General features: G+C 33.9%; 2 protein-coding genes across 2 annotated transcripts in view; one reads left to right on the plus strand and one right to left on the minus strand.

The window, feature by feature from the left end:
• LOC134237266 (catalase-like) overlaps positions 1 to 17,114 on the minus strand; it is a gene marked incomplete at its 3' end in the record, with an annotated part of 18,123 nt that continues 1,009 nt past the window's right edge. The window contains exons 2-9 of the mRNA XM_062719367.1: positions 5,029 to 5,104; positions 3,854 to 4,025; positions 3,625 to 3,735; positions 2,232 to 2,362; positions 2,072 to 2,122; positions 1,643 to 1,822; positions 849 to 1,040; positions 1 to 153 (exon numbers count right to left, since the gene is read on the minus strand). Of these exons, the coding sequence (XP_062575351.1) occupies positions 1 to 153; positions 849 to 1,040; positions 1,643 to 1,822; positions 2,072 to 2,122; positions 2,232 to 2,362; positions 3,625 to 3,735; positions 3,854 to 4,025; positions 5,029 to 5,085 (1,047 nt within the window). The remainder of the gene's footprint in view (positions 154 to 848; positions 1,041 to 1,642; positions 1,823 to 2,071; positions 2,123 to 2,231; positions 2,363 to 3,624; positions 3,736 to 3,853; positions 4,026 to 5,028; positions 5,105 to 17,114) is intronic.
• The window catches only part of LOC134237265 (tryptophan 5-hydroxylase 1-like), a 17,448-nt gene continuing 12,852 nt past the window's right edge, over positions 12,519 to 17,114 (plus strand). Inside the window, 2 exon segments of the mRNA XM_062719366.1 lie at positions 12,519 to 13,260; positions 13,263 to 13,340. Of these exon segments, the coding sequence (XP_062575350.1) occupies positions 13,198 to 13,260; positions 13,263 to 13,340 (141 nt within the window). The 5' untranslated portion in view covers positions 12,519 to 13,197.

The raw sequence follows: 17,114 nt of genomic DNA on the forward strand, positions 1-17,114 counted from the left end.
CTGTAACATTTTGTCTGGGCTGGCATCTATCCCCGGGATGAAGTGAGCGGGGGAGAAGGCGATCTGCTCCACGTCAGCGAAGTAGTTCCCGGGGTTCTTGTTGAGGACCATCTTCCCGACCTCAATCAGCGGAAAGTCCTTCTGGGACCACACCTGTAAGAATATCATAATAACGGAATTACATTAATAACGGGCCCGCATTAACAAGACCTCAATCAGCGGAAAGTCCTTCTGGGGCCACACCTACAAGTATTTCATAATAAAGGGTTTACAATAATAACGGGACTGCATTTACAAGTATACCATATGGGACTTTTACGAGAGGCACTGACTTCTACGATTGACGTTTACAGGTTTACTTGGACATTTAGACTTGTATCATGTACGGAGGTACAGAATTGGTAATACCTATTAAGAAAACTTTTCTAATGGTCATAAAAATGTTTTTGGGGGCATTTGCATGTAAAGGCCGAGAGATAAGGGTAAGTTGGTTGTCGTTTTCTTCAAGGACAACTTATATATGCATTGAAATTACCCGTTATTTTCGTTTAATTAAATGTTGAGCTAAATATTCATATCCTAAAAGAGTTTCCGTACATTTTCCTAGTGTAAAAGTAAGCCGTAAACTGTAAAAGTCCATAAGGAATACATTAGCAAGCTTAGTCCCACCCCTACCCCCCAGAAAGACCACAAAAACTTTGTTGTTCAGTTAGCATTACATTTTTTTCTGACAAAATATCCAACTACAAAACAGAATTGTCAGACTATGTGGTAAACATCTTCAAGTATTATGCAACTATACCAGTATAAAGGGGATTTTGAATTTTACCTTGTAAGGGCAACTTTACCTTTGTGACATCAAACGGATTCCATTTATATTTTTCTGCTTGCTCAAAGGTCATGACCTGTATCTTGAGGGTCCAGGAGGGGAATTTCCCTTCCTCGATGTGATCGTAAAGGTCCCGGATGGCGTAATCCGGGTCTTCAGCAGACAGACGATGGGCTTCGTCAGCCATCAAATTCTTGATGCCCTGGTCCGTCTGTTGAAAATAAAAATCTTAAAATGTTTGGCAGGTGAAGGCTTAAGGGTACTTTTAGATCAATTTAGGTACAATATGTATGGAAACGTGTACTGAGACATTCTTGTTTTAAAACTATGTTGTAATAATGTGAAATACCATGGCATATAAACCATGTATACATAAATGCAAATCATGTTCAAGAATTATTTCTGAAACATACTTACGTTAAAGAATTACTGTAAATCAATTTTTATTCACGAGATCTTTTATATGTTCAAGTGATTTATTACGCGATAAGTGTGTGAGCGAAAATTTCATTCTCGCATATATTAGTACATGTATTCATTAAGTTCTAATAACAATTCGTGGAAAGTTTGCTTCGCTTAAAGAGTTAAGGTTTATCGCGATAGTATTTTAGTGTCGCGAAAATTTTTCAATGTACGAGTACAGTTACATGTATACATTTTTGCGAAATGATTATATATGTAACTATAGATGATTTATGTTAAAAAGACCTGGCTCTGCATTGTCTAAATTACATGGACAATGACTTTTTATCCCTTCTTCTTTAATTTCAAATGTGACATTATATGTAAATCATACAATAATATGTCGTGAACCTTAAAGTGGAATTTGCAGTAAACTGGTTGATTGTCCTTGTTGACCAGTTTAAACGTGTGACTTCCGTATCCGTTCATCCTCCTGTAACCGTCCGGCGTGCCTCTGTCAGAGAACAGGAAGGACACCTGGTGAGTGGTTTCTGGTCTCAGGGTGATGAAGTCCCAGAACATGTCGGGGTCCTGTAATTCATTATTGTACATATGATGGCGACAGTATTATTGATTCCCCCTGCCCAAATCCCCACTTCCCTCCCCTCAAGGAACTCGATCTCTCCTTAGTTCTGTTGCATCCCATTGACCTTTCTACTGACTAGGTATAACATCCAGAATCATAAAGGATAATTTATTACACACATGCAAATAGTGTAAAACTTAAATTAATGATGCAATTTTTAACTTGAATCAATATACACTGCAATTCATAATTACCTTCAGGTGAGTGCGAGGGTTTCTCTTTTGTGTATGAATAAAACTGGGAAACTACAGAAAAACAACAGTATCGTCAACATTGCAAGAAAAGTTATTAAGCTTTTTTCTAAGTCTTCTGTTAAGAATACATTTGAGAATGTTGTTCATATTTATTATTTACAAGGATGGGGTCCCTGATGAAGAAGATGGGCGTGTTGTTTCCCACCAGGTCCCAGTTACCGTCCTCTGTGTAAAATTTCACCGCGAACCCCCGCGGATCTCGGGCTGTGTCGGCGGATCCACTCTCGCCACCTACGAAAAGGTAGATAAAGGTTACACTGTATCTATTATCACTGAGAGAAATGTCATTTTGTGAAAAATTCTGAAAGTTTAATGTGCAAGGTTGGTATAACAATTGCAGGGGATTGAATTAATGGTTTGAAAGGGGGAAACATTCATCATTCTCACAATGAAATGGGAGGTCACCCAATAAATTTCAAATTTTGGCAATGATTAAAAAAATCATACAAAAAATTATTTATAAATATTTTTCCCTGTTTCTGTTTTCCAAATTCAGATTATTAAATGTGAAAAACAATCTACAAAAGACAATTCTCTGAAAAAATAAAATAAAATTAATTAAAATGACAATAAAACACTAATTGTTTAAGTCTGAGTTAAATTGTTCTAAAATAAACCACATCGAGGTCCATCATATATCACACATGAGAGGTATTTATTACACCTTATTTACCTGATAAAGGTTCAATGACATTTATTTAAAGCATGTATTAGTCTAGATATGGGACAATACGGAGAATTATTTTTTATAATACTTCGAATCATTGTTAAAATCCAGAAATTCTTTTATACAATGCGTCAAAAGTTGCTAAATAAAAAATGCTTTTTAAGTTTCTGTGTTTTAACAGGACTTAAGCATTTCAAACATGGTCTTAAATAAAGGCCACCTTGCATCTTCTAAATTGTATTCATTCTTTTTTTAAAACAAGTATATTTTTCTTAACTTTTGATGTAATGGATTCATGTTCTCGAAATTTTTTGTTCTGTCTTTGTATAAACTTGGCTGTGTCCGAATGGCCAAGGTCACTTTTCTGATGTACAAGTACTTGATTCTATGATCAATTTTTAATCCGTTTTTATACCATGGGTTAAAAAATTATCATATGAGCAAGTGCATACGGTCTGATGTCATTAGAAAACTCAACACAGTGTGATAAAGAGGTGAAGTACAACTCGGTTATAACGAACTTCAAGTCACTGGAACCTGTGAAATTTGTTCGTTATATCCGGAATTCGTTAGATTCATAAAAGACCTTGGAATTCGTTAAACTTATATAGCTGGGGATCCAAGATAACTTCGCTTTATCCGTGAATTCGAAATATCCGTGTTCATACAAAACAAGTTTTACTGTAATAAGAATTAAGGCAAATTATCATGTTAAATTCCAAACTTCTGGATGTGAAAAATATCGTTTTGGAATATTTTCTGCATATTTAACACGCTTGAGGTTGATGAATAAAATAATGGAGCGGTGATTAATGCACCATCTTACCCACGGTAGAGAAGCGGACTCCCACCGGTGTCCTTTTGCCGACTGATTCAAATGGTTTAGCCTTTGTGTACTTGGAAATGTCATTGGTACATTCAAAGTAACCGAAAGCACCTACAATCAAAACACAAATGTTTCATGTATAAGTAAGACGTCCTGTATATAATATCCGGAGGACCTGATTATATTCCACTTTAATATACATGTATGCTGCGTCAGTATGATCCCTGACCTGCGCCCTTGGCGTGTACGACCCTCTCGGGAATTCTCTCTCTGTCGAAGTGCGCCATCTCGTCATTAAATACAAAGTCCTGGATGAGGACAGGTCCCTGGGGACCCACTGTCATGGTGGCCGTCTTCAGACCAATGGGGGCACCTGTTCCCGTGGTGCATTGTTCCGGGGTCTGACAAAGAGAGAACAGAAAGTCTGGGTCTGTTAAAGTCAAAACAACAATCAGTTCTATAGGGTCAGATAGAGGAAACAGTTCCTGTCTCTCACAAGCAGAACTTGGTTCTAACAAAGTAAAACATCAGTTTTGGACTCTGCTAAATGTAACACAAACGTTTTATCACTTGAAAGAGCTGAAAATGTTTTCTTTACTTTTCTTGAACAATATTGATATCTTCATGCATTTCCGACCACAATCAAATAAGAAAATAACTCTTCTTTTAAGAATAAAAATGGTCATTTATTGAAATGAGAAATAAATGACAGTGAATCAAAAGCAATTGATATAAAAAATGTACAAAAGTAACTAAAGTTAAATACATCAACATCAAAAGTTAAGACACAAATAAAATCAAGTTTGTACCTGAGAGGAACAACAAGTTACATCAAATGTAAAGATACGATAATGGCATAATTGACATAAAATATATAACCAAATGGGTCTCAAGAATGGTGTCAGATATTGCTAACCAGATAATATGGAATCAAAGAATTACATGTTCATAAAATTATGTATATTTTATAGATTCTTTTAGAATTCGACACCAATTAATGCAAGAATTTTAAATTTTCAACCTACACTTCAAGAAGGTATATAAAACGCAAATCCAAATGTAAAACATCGACTCTTATGTACTTTTATTATTAATTTTTGAGTATTGAAAATAATTTTAAAAAATGTCTTTACTTAAATGAAATACTTTGGTGTAAATTTTTATTTAGGATGGATTTTACTCAGAGAATTTCAACAATTGTATTTTATATCCTCGCAAATTGTAAGTATATTACTTTATAAACGATCTGAAGAACTACTTGAATGTACCTGGTACAACATAAGTAAAGAACGGCTTTTCAAAACATATTGTCGGCCCGCACAACTTTTTACAGCACAAATGTATCAGAATCGTAAAAAGAGACCTAGTTCTATGACCTGATTTTTGGCGTACACGTGTACTTACCTTCTGTGACGATTTAAACTCATTCAGTTGTTCTGCAGCCTTGTCTCTGGTTGCCATGGTGAATTATATCTTCGGTCTGAAACAATATAATGCACTGTAAGAGGAATATTAACACAGACACAAAGACAGACAGACACAGACTTTAAACTTGTTTATGTATCAGGCGACCGGTTTTTTCCTATTATCTGAACAAAAATCGTCAGGCATGTGAGCTGATAACGCAATACACTATAATCTTAAGTCAGATGACTTTTTTCTTTTCAAGGCCAGCAGCATCGAGTTACAGTGTTCTACTTAGATTTGACAATGTACCAGTATTAAATAGCTCCATAGCTCTGATATATATCGTCAAAAATCCTAGTGTATAGCAAAGAAAAAAAAATGAAGATAAAAACTTCTACAAATATGACAAAATATATTTTGCATTTTTACAACTCCCCCCTTTTTAGTTAATTGCAAGTTTGTGTTTCAATCTTTATGAAAACCTAATCTACCATTGCGTTTTGAGGGTACAACCAAAGGAAATATTAACAGCCCAGAGCTTTTAAACCATTTTTGTGGATACGGCTAAACTAGAATTTGCCCGATGCCCAATCCAATTCACTTTTTTTTCGATAAAGGTTTTTTAATAAATAATATTTGTTAACCGTCCTATACAATATACTGTAATAATAAAACTATAATGAATGACAGGCAAGAGGAATTATCCTATTTAATCCACATATCAGTAGAAATTTAGCATTGTTCTTTTGCCTTAACGTTGAATTGCACTCATTGCTATTTTATGGAATTTTATCAAGAAAAACAAATAATCTTGGATAAATTATAAAACTTAAAACCAGCAATCAAAACGGAATAAAATCCGAGATACTGTGTAAACACAAAAATACCATAACCGCGTATTTATATTCATGTCATTAAACACCACTGTTGCTCATTTCTAATTGATTACAAAGTATAAACTTCTAAATTTCATCTTCCAATTATCAATATTAATACACAATCATTAGTTGGGGCGGATACCTATTAAAATTCAATTATTAATTCTCAATCCCGTCCAAAAATCGGAAGTTGTGGACAATAGATATGGATGTTATTAAAATGAAACCTCAGTATAACATTGTCATATTTTATTAAGTGTTTTTCCATATAATCAAAGGTTAATTGAGAAAAGGACTCGGGTAAGGTTACATGCATGTCATAGAAAAAGTGTACGGTTAGCGGATAATTCAGCACAAACCTTGATCACATGAACATTTTTTATTGTCGATGAGTAACACTACATTTTCGTTGCCAACAGTGAAAGGTGTTACTTTACATACATACTACATGTATCAGGAATAATGCATGTGTGGATACATTTTTAATCATAAAAGACTTGTTGACTATGGGACAGTAGTACGTGCGTGACAATTAGATCTTGAGTTCACTGCCAGGATAAGCGACCATACCATCTGTAGATTGGCGTAGGTGGTACTGATTATAAAATGCAAATCTGGCAAAATTTTATTTCAAATCTATATGACCTAAAAGAGATCAATTTCAATGTTTTGGGTGTTCGTTTATTTGACAATAGATAAATAAAGCAAAAACCCAATCCCAAAAGTATGATTCTACAACTTCCTTCATTAATAATTACGAACTTAACAGAAAAAATCAAATTAGAAAATATAAAGTAATTTTTGAGGTAGGCAAAATCTAAGGAAGAGCTGCTTTGTGTAAACCCTAGGGTCAAAGGTCAGTTACAAAGCCTATAATAAACTTTCTTTTTGTATACATCTAAGAAAATTAAGCTTGAAGTCTGTAGATTAGAGCAATCTTGACTGTAGATTATTGCAGCGAAATAAACACTTGTTTGGAGGTGGGAGTGACTAGTCGCCGAAATCGACGTAAGAGGCATTCATTCAACAATCTCTCATGAGCCTCGTTTGCTGATAGATTGCTTAAAACAGACATTTCAAAAATCAATCCCATCAACCCCTCGCTTCCCTCAACCAATCAGAAGTTTTCTCTTCTGATCTAGATTCGATAAGATGGAAAGCATTTTAGGAAGATAAGCCCCTCATTTACGTAGTTGCCATTTCGAGCAAAATGCAATGAATACGCAAGTAGGTACAAACTGAGTAATTATAAAATTAAACAGAATTCCAAGAAAGAACGAGGTATTATGATATTAATCAAGAAGTTTGGAGAGAACGTCATTGCAATTCGAATTTTTATTTTACCGATCAAATTCCTAATTAACACTTTTTATCAATTTGCAGTACATGCATATGATAGCGGTTACATCCAAAGTACGGATTGTATTAAATTTGAATTTACACTCTCTTTTTTTAAAAAAAATCTTATATTGCGTCATTATTGACGTAAGAAATATGATTATCCAACCAAAGTGCCCTAAATTTTATTGTTTCAGAAGACATTGCTGCCATTTCCCCCATTGTGGCCTGAGATTTACGCAAATGTTTCTAATGTGTTAATATGTGTATAATACCAGAGGCCACTGGGAGTCTTTTTCCTTCCAGATCATTATTTCATAACACTGAAAATAGGTGGAACTAGAGCCGAGCTCGTTGCAAAGCAACGAATAGGTCTTCCGTTGGAGCTACGGATAGGAAGACGTAACCTTGAGTCTAGGTCAAGCCATATTTAACGTTATACAAGTAAGCAACCTAAAGGCTTGTAAAGGAAGAAACTTACAATGTTTCGCCATGAAAAACGCTGTAAAGGAATGTATGTGAACTTGAACTTTCTAAATGACCTTGCGTCAAGCAATGACAAACTCTGTTATAAAAATCTAATACCGTATAATCCCTATTAACCGCCCCGGGCGCTTAAAAAAATTTCGAAAAGGAGGCGGTTATTTTGGTATTCTCTTCATATTAATATTTAATGTCATTCTTATACTTCAAAAATTTTAAAGAACAGCTAAAATAATGTCGAACTTTACTTTAAGTGAGGATAATCCACCCAATTTATGTGATATGATTCATTTTCCACTGAGAAATTGGATAATAGACAAGTTACATTTTCACTTTGTTCAAATTTTGGCAGACTTTTGATACGATTCTAGATGATTTTAATCACTGTAGAGGGGGCCCTTGTTTTCTAATAATTGAAAAAAGACCTATGGGGCGCTTATGGGGGCAGGGGTGGTTAATAGGGATCATTCGGTATGTGTATTACCGACTGGAAAAGTACACACATATTTTTTATATATTCTTTTAGTCCATGAATCCAGCCAAAACATCTTATCTTTAGTGACCTTGAACTTGAGTCAAGGTCATGTCCCACCCTGCATTATACATGTATCAACAATGTTTCACAGGTACAAATACTGTAGCGAATTTACAGTTTCTCTGTCAGTAACCTTGACTTGTCTGAATGAATAGATATGTTCAGCCTCATTTTTTCTGAGCATATATAGTATCAAATCGGAAGAATTTATTAGGTTCAACACTATGATTTAGCTAAGGATTTAACTAGAAATATGTCTATAGGACATGAATGCATCGCCAAGTGTATATTAGTAAATAATGCAACATTAAAATCTGTATTAATGTATGACGTTTGTTGAGAATTTCTTGAATAGTTTCTTAAAAATTAAAATCTTAAAAAATGGATATAGATTATAAAATCCCCTTCAAATAATGCATAAGCTTACATAAAAATATCTCAAATGGTTTCTTTAATACTAAGGAAAATGCAAATTAAAGAAAAGTGAGGTAAAGGTCACAGGAAAGTGAAGGTTAAAGTGTATCAGCTTACTAAAGTTTGATAAAAATGTCTTGAATTAATTCTTCAAATCTGAGCACCGCCCGTGTGGCACAGGGGTTAGAGCATCTGTTCTAGACTAAGGTTTGGATATATCTCTCAAAAGTGTGCATATATTTTGGCCACTTTTGTACATGTAAAAATGAATACATGTAAATAATTAAACTTGCATGCACAAGCATATTCCCGTAAAATTGTGCAATTGAAATATTCTGTTCGGGTTTTTCCCTTGAGTTGGAAACGTCACTTACTGGTACACTTACAATTATTTCCATTTATAACTATCGGAGTACACGATGTATTTTTAACACCGACATGCCCGCGGCTCTCTGCGGCCACGCACGTGTGAACGAGGACTCGGGTGCAAAACTTTTTGACACAAGGCAACAGAGGTGGATGTAAACTGTAATGACATAACTGAGGGCATTGTGGCATCGCACTTTGAAAAAAATGCATAAAACAAATTCTAGACTTATAGATTTTAATAATTTAAATTGAAAAAGGATACACCCCCAAGGTAAGCCCCAATTTTTAATGCCTATATAATGTATTTGCAAAACATTTGTGTGAAACAACCCCCCCCCCCCCCAGTACAGATGCCTATGCTTCACAACAATATAACTGGTATGACGTTAAAATTTTTCAATAAATTTTAGTTTACATAAAATGCATGATAACTGTAAAAAAAAAATTAGTTCAGTAAAATAATTAAGGGAGAAAGAATTTTCAAAGTACATGTATGGAAAAATCAAAATCGCTCACTTTCATATCGTAAAGTGACCATACCGAAGAGTTATCAAACAGGTTCAATTATTTATATCATATCTAAGATTTGCAAGAATATTGACCAAACCATACACATTTTTCAAAGTGCGTTTATATGGTCGATATTAACGCACTTTGAAAAGAAATTTTATTTTTTTAAGTGCGTTGATTTGGTCCCAAATTTAACGCACTTTGAAAATATTTTTCAAAGTGCGTAATTTTTCAAAGTGCGTCGTAACAGGGCATACATAATGAAATTCGATTATTCGTGGACGATACATCACTGTTTGCAATAGTGGACACTAATTTTAATACTCCTACATGATCTCTTAATTACAACCGATCTTGATAAAATAAAGAAATGGTCACAAATCTGATTTTTATTAGATTTTAGGTATAGGCGAATGTGTGTGGATATGTGGAAGGGATAGTGTAAATTAATTCATTCAAGATTTGCTAAATTGTTCGTTTGGGCGAAGGCTTAGAAAAAGTGACACACTGCGTGTACAGGTACACACCAGTAAATGTTATCATTAAAATAAAATTCGACGGACATCAATTTACTGGTACATTATTTTAGTTATCTGAAGACAACGTAATCTTCAGAGAATGAGGCATTATATATATTTTCTGTTTTTCATACCCCAGATTTCCTTTCTTTTGATTTACCGTTTACACAGGCCTGTGTTTTAACAGCTGTTCATAAATACTGTCAATTAATATATGATAGGAGAAAACGATACATCTCTCGGTAATTTATTTTTTTAGGGGGAAAATATAGGTGAAAATATATAGATTGACAACTTAGTATTTACCCGTGTAATTTCGAGGTTACAAACCGTGACGATGACTGGACAGGATGGGCTACCCGTTATAAAAACAACTCATAATCAACTCTGCGGACCTATAATTAGTTCACTCTAATGTCTGTATTTCAAACGCAGATAAGGCTCTACATGCGTATATTTGAGCCCTCTTGCATATGCATTATACTTTAATTATAAAACGTGCATGTTCTGTACTTGCATGCATGTACATTATTTGTCTCCGTAAAACCTTAATGAAGCATTACGAGAGCTGATAAGAAAAAATAAACGGAAACCTGCTCGCAAAAAATTACAAGTTTAATAGAAAATAATTATTTGTTCAAGGTTAATTAGTTGTCCAATGGAATAAGTTACGCATGTGTGTCTCAATCTACATACTTTAGAGGCGCGTGTGAATGTGAGATTTTGTATTGATGTATTCTGATAAACGCTCGATATTTGTATAATTGGGACGTATACAGTTGTACATTTTAAGGACGACGACAAAAGAACGTAAATTGAATTACATACATGTACATTTAACTTAAGATACAAAAAATCTATCACTAGTAGAAATTAATCAAAGGAGCATATTTTCGATGGTATTTGAAGTGAAACAGATCATGACCTCGATATCGAGAAAAACATTTGCTATTAAAAAAAAATAAGTATATGCAACTTTCATTTAATTCAGCAAATAAATTATTGAATGAAATGCACTAGCGACATAATCAGTCAAAGATACTATGAAATAATCTGAAAGATTCAACATATTAATTAAATTTATCCATTCTGTGGTTTCTTTTGTGTATATGACTGGGGGTCGCTGGATAACACGCCGATTGATTCCCGGTGACCGACTTTACCCCGCGTTATCGAGGGAGGCGCGTTATATAATCGTAAACAAACAAGGTGAACGTAAAAGGCGTGCACTTAATGGCTGTGAATAGTATATGCTTTACAGTTATGTTTTATTTTCTCACTATATTGTTTGTTTTTATATGATAAGAAGAAAAGATTATCTTTTCTTCCATTTTTAGTACACTTGATTTATACGATTTAAAAAAAATGAAATAAAAGGGAAAATTGTCAGTGAATAATCATGATAATTTGGGGGAAAAACACAAAACACTTCAAGAACCTTATTCTAAAAAATATTAGCATCCAATGTAGCCATGTTTATCATTTATAGTAAGTTTGTTTTGGTTTACACGCATGAGGAGCTCGCGTTTACGTGCTGAGTGAAAAGAATTACCTGTACATATATGGGTCATGTATCTAGCTCATTTAAAACAAGACTCGAACAAAACAATTTCATGAGATAATAAGATGTTAAAGCAAACCTTCATAATCGACAGTCATTCCGAAATATTTACCTTTTTTGAGTTATAAAGCAAAAGCTTTCAAGGGCCCTAGATCCCTAATTTTAGGGGCCAGCCCCTTTTAAATGATATTAAATGAAAGCTCGTGCAATTATGCACAACTTTTATTCTACATGTCTTAACAAAAAATTTTTAGTTTTCAAGATAAAAAGGAAAATATGTGTTAATTTTCGCTCTTTTAGGCGTTCTAATTTTTGACCCCTATATAGCGCCATTTTAAATACAGAAATCGAAAAACAAAAACCGATGTGCACAACTTCAATCCTTCTGTTATCTAAAACCAGTAAAATTTTTGCTCCAGCTTTTGTGGTCTCTGAGCCTTTGTCTGGAAATGAAAGCCTATAAATTTTCGTTTAAAGGGAAATAACTCAAAACCGGAAGTGACTTTTTGAAATTTTAGACAGCATTCTGATAGAGTTTATTATCGTCTATAATGTCTGAAAATTTGAGCAAAATCCATTGAGAAATGAGTGAGATATGAGGCCTCAAAGTTGGCGTCTAGGAAGAAAAAAAAAAAAGAATAATAAGAATAATCTTAATCATCAGAATCAGTAGAAGGTCTTCCGTTTGAAACGGAAGACCTTAATAAATAAATTAATCGAATTGTCATTTGTGTATATTGTCCACTAGTATAGTATTACATACATGTATTTCAGAAGTTTGCATGTTGTAGATGTAGCGAGAAGAATCGACAGTTTTGTTAGATACAGACAATAAAGAAACTTATTTCGTTTTTATAACAATCTTTAGAACAATGCTTATGATATTTCACACCGATTCTGCAGAGTTTATGCATTATCGTCTATTTACAAAGCATGACGTTTGAATGCGGGTTTCAGCATTATGTTTTGAATGCGGTGCCCCTATATTGTTGTACGTTTTTGTTAAAACATTGGATATTGTAAAGTGATTCATTTCCGATTTTATGTATTAATTATCAGTTTGGTTGACTTATGTATTTCCATTCACCACGTATCAATGCATATTCATTACCTAACCGTGACGTCACACACGGAATGGACACAACAGGGTTTGTGACAGGTAGCAGGCGTACTTGGAGGATGACGAAACAGAATTGAATCGGATGCGGGCTTTATAATTCCGGCAGCTGCACCACGGCTAATCAGTGGAACTGTCTCAGATGGTGGACGGTAGCTATAAATATTCATAAGCCGGGAAAAAAGTAAACGACATTCGACCATTTGCATAAAATAGCTGTGGAATTTCCTTTTCCCTGACAATCTGTCTTTATTGTGCTTCTCGGTAGGATGGAATACAGTTGAAAATTAAGATTTATCCCGGGAAAATTGATAAAAAATTATATATAAAACAAACAAAAAAATTAAGACGGTTTTTATTTGAAGAAAAAAAAAGAATTTGGAAAATCGAGGGAATTTACAATAGCAAAACTGGGGAACTGCATCGAAGCTTATAAAATTGCCATGCGCAATTCCTCAATTTGTGGACCGGATCTGGAAAATCCGGAAGAGAAAAGAGACACATCTGTAAAATGGAGCAGTTCCGGCAAAAAAGAAGATGCAAGAGCATCCGTGCACCTACGGAGGCGGAAATAGCTAATCTAGAGGTAAGAATTAAAAATATTTTTATTTCGCCCTAGCAGTCGCCGAGTATCTCTCAATGCAGATATTCTTTGAATAACATTTTTGGCAAAATCGTATTATAATTTTTATCATTATAAAATTATATATATTCTTCAAAGAAAGGATTTCAGTATGAGACTTGTTCTGGGATTCCATTGCCTAAATAATAGAGTTGGAAGTAGTACAGATGAAATGGATAAAATAGATTTTATTTTGAAATAAAAAATATTTCTCAATATGATAAAAAAAACCCACTAAACCCCTCATTGAAATTTCTTCATTCTGTCGGTAATAATTCCTATGTGATAATGATAGCACCAATAGCCTGCGGGAGCCAGCCTCAGAAACGGTCAAACCTTTGTTTGTGTTTATTAATATTCTGTGTTAATTAGCCCATTATGATCAGATAAATTACGGACTTTATGTGCGATAAACGACGATATGTGTAATCCATATATGGGATTTACATTAACTGTTTATCTCACATAAGGAGTAAAATGTCCACTGTAGCCTGATGTGCCGCTGATTTTGCAGAATCAAACCCTTTCCATCAATTCCGACTGAAAGCAAAAGCGAAGGACATGTATTGAACTACTGATATGCATTATATGTACAGGTATCGGCACGTTTTTGTGTGCTCAATTTGACATAAATACTGACAGTCAGTATAATTCAGTACCATAACGTTCTCAAGCAAATAATGTACTATACTTTTTTGTCGAAATTGAGAACTTGGCAGTGTAAATTTTGAAACAAAGCACTTGCACGTTCAACTCAGACAAAATATAAATGAGAAAATATTGCATTCCAAAGAATTCTACTACAGTTCTATAGCTTTTAGTGATGAGAAGGACAACGCTATTTCTAACAAACGTTTTGCCGAAAACGGAAAAATAAACACAAAACAAGAATAAAATGATGAAGTTTGACTTCAAATTTTGTTGGAAAACAGTCATGACAGCATTGCAGAAGGAAGAACTTGAAAAAAATAATGATCTTTATGTTTAATTACATACTGATACACGTATAACCTTGAGGATTGCACTTATGCATTAGACCTTTCGTAGGCCTTAATGAATAAGAGACATGGTGCTAAGAGTCTGTTTATGTGACTTGTCTTTAAGGCAGTTTTGCATACTTTAAGTACGAAGTAGATTGGTGCCATTGTTAAGAGTATTTAATTTCCACTTCAACTGTTTAACTGTAAATGAGTCAGTGAGATGTCTTACAAAAACTAAATTTACACAAAATTGTTCATCAAGACTTCAGCCCTTAGCCATCGCCCGATTAAAGTTTCGAACATTGTTAAGAAAAACCTTAGAAAATTACATTTCGTTAAATGTTAGATTTTACTTTACATGCATTTTCTGTTTATTCCACTGAAAAATTGATGTCTCTGTCAACTTGTAAAGAAAACAAAAATCCAAAACAAAAGTTCCTGACATCACCTTAAGCATTTAGGAGGTCATATGAGGAAAAAAAAAAGATCGCATAATCTACTACTCCATGCCTGATGGAATATGAACATAAATTCAGAAAACATGAGCTTTAATTTCTTACATTTTCATATTTTATAAAAGTACAGTTTAATTAAACATTTACTGATGATCAATAAAAGCGTCATACAGCCTATGTACATGTACATGTAGACGTATATGGTACTGTATTTATCATGTACAAAAGCGGTCGACATACCATACCGATTTTACTGCATGTAATGTTGAAAAAATGTTTTTCGTACGTATCAAGTTAGTAAAAAATTATAAATTACAATTGTTATTTAATTTTCATATAGTATATAACAAAGTGTACGTTTATAATCTGCTTTTAACCTTTGTTACATTGTATGAATATTTCAAAACTGGTTACAATATGGAGAAAATTTACATTTTTGTACTGAAGTTATTTGGTCCGTTCATACGCTCGCAATTTGACATTATTGAAGAAAGCAATCCACGGGTTAATTGATGAACACATTACACTTCTAACGTCTGGACATTGCTTACTTTCACTTCAATCATTATGTATTAATGGTTGACAATTTCCGCGTACAATGTACGGACAAATTAGTGGAAATTCTTATTAATTCCGATCAATTATTGTCATGCGCAATTTTCCGCTGTTATTTTAAAAGCATTCAGGTTCTCAAATTGTTTAAAACAAAAAAAAGTCATAGTTAATTAAAGGAAACCATCTTTCAATTTTTTTTTTATTACAGCCTTAGGATATGAACGAGCAAGACAGGATGCAGAAGAGTGCTTAAGTGTTTTCAGTTCGTTTTGACATGACATATGATTAAAACAATTGGCGACAGAGAACATCGAGACGCTAATTGATTATTAAAAGTGTATAGAACCGATTTAGCTGACATAAATTGAATCTTTACTGTTTTTATTGTGTAAAATATATTCCCTTTTAATTGCAAGTGTTACCTTGTAGAGGACACAAGTAACTGCTGTACCCCATTACATGTAAATAAAATGACATATAAAAATTCGTACTTTGGTAATTATTGGTACGGTTTGTGCTACCTGTGGTAATTATAAGTACGGTTTGTGCTACCTATGGTTAATATTATAGTACAATTTATTCTACATATGGAAATAATTATAACGTTTTGTGCTACTTATGGTGATTATTGGCGCGGTTTGTCCTAGCCATGGTAATTATTGGCACGGTTTGTGTTACTGTGGTAATTATAAGTACGGTTTGTGCTACCTACAGTATTTATAGTACGGTTCGTCCTACCTGTGGTAATTATGTTCCCCAAACGAAGTTGGGGAACATATTGTTTTTACTCTGTTTCTTATTATTATTATTCTTCTTCTTCTTCCTGGGTACTTTTTTGTCCGCGAGTGATCTTGTAAACTGTTCATCCGATGTAGGTAAAACCTTTTTAGGGTCAGTAGACATGTTATGTAGATTTGTGGAATCAAGGTCATTTTGCGTGCACGTGCTTGCAAGAGCGTGCGCGTGCAACACGTGAAATGACCAATATAATAGATATAGCCGTAACTTTTTTATTTTTTGATGAAATGCTTTGAAACTCATAATTTGATTATTTATTTGTAATATAGACATAATGACATGGTAAAAATAGCAAGATCTCACGTGCATGCACGTGCGCTTTGCTCTGATTGGCTGAAACTAAAGTCTCTATATCTTTCTTGTTTTTCGACGAAATCCTATCAAATTTTGAACATAGCCATGCATTAATATATCCTACAACATGATATGTAGCATTTGTCATAAAATCACGTGCATGCACGTGCGCTGCAATCTGATTGGCTTAAACTTTAAATAGCTGTAACTCCCTTGGTTTTCAACCAAACAGGATGGGATTTGGAACATAGATAGATATAATGGACTTCTACAAGTAGGTATGGTCACCATGCACATGCATACACGTGCGTGTACTTGCGCTGTAATCTGATTGGCTGAAACTTTAAACAGCTATAACTGCTTTGGTTTTCAACCAAACGGAGTGGGATTTAGAACATAGATAGATGTAATGGACGTCTACAAGAAGATATTGACACCATGCTCATGCATGCACGTGCGTGCACGTGAAATTAGTTAAATCAAAAATACACTTGAATGAGCGTATTTTTAAATACTTTTGGATAAAATACTTTAATATTTAGTATATTAAAATGTATAGATTGTGTAGACAAGATGATATGGTCATTACGCACATGCATTCACATGTGCACGCGTCCAATGCTAAAATTTGAATGAACTTGGCGTTGTTAAAGTCT

This window comes from Saccostrea cucullata, unplaced genomic scaffold (genome assembly GCF_032062105.1).
Source record: "Saccostrea cucullata isolate Sc308-1 unplaced genomic scaffold, CSIRO_AGI_Scuc_v1 ctg7067, whole genome shotgun sequence".
Lineage (NCBI taxonomy): Eukaryota > Metazoa > Mollusca > Bivalvia > Ostreida > Ostreidae > Saccostrea > Saccostrea cuccullata.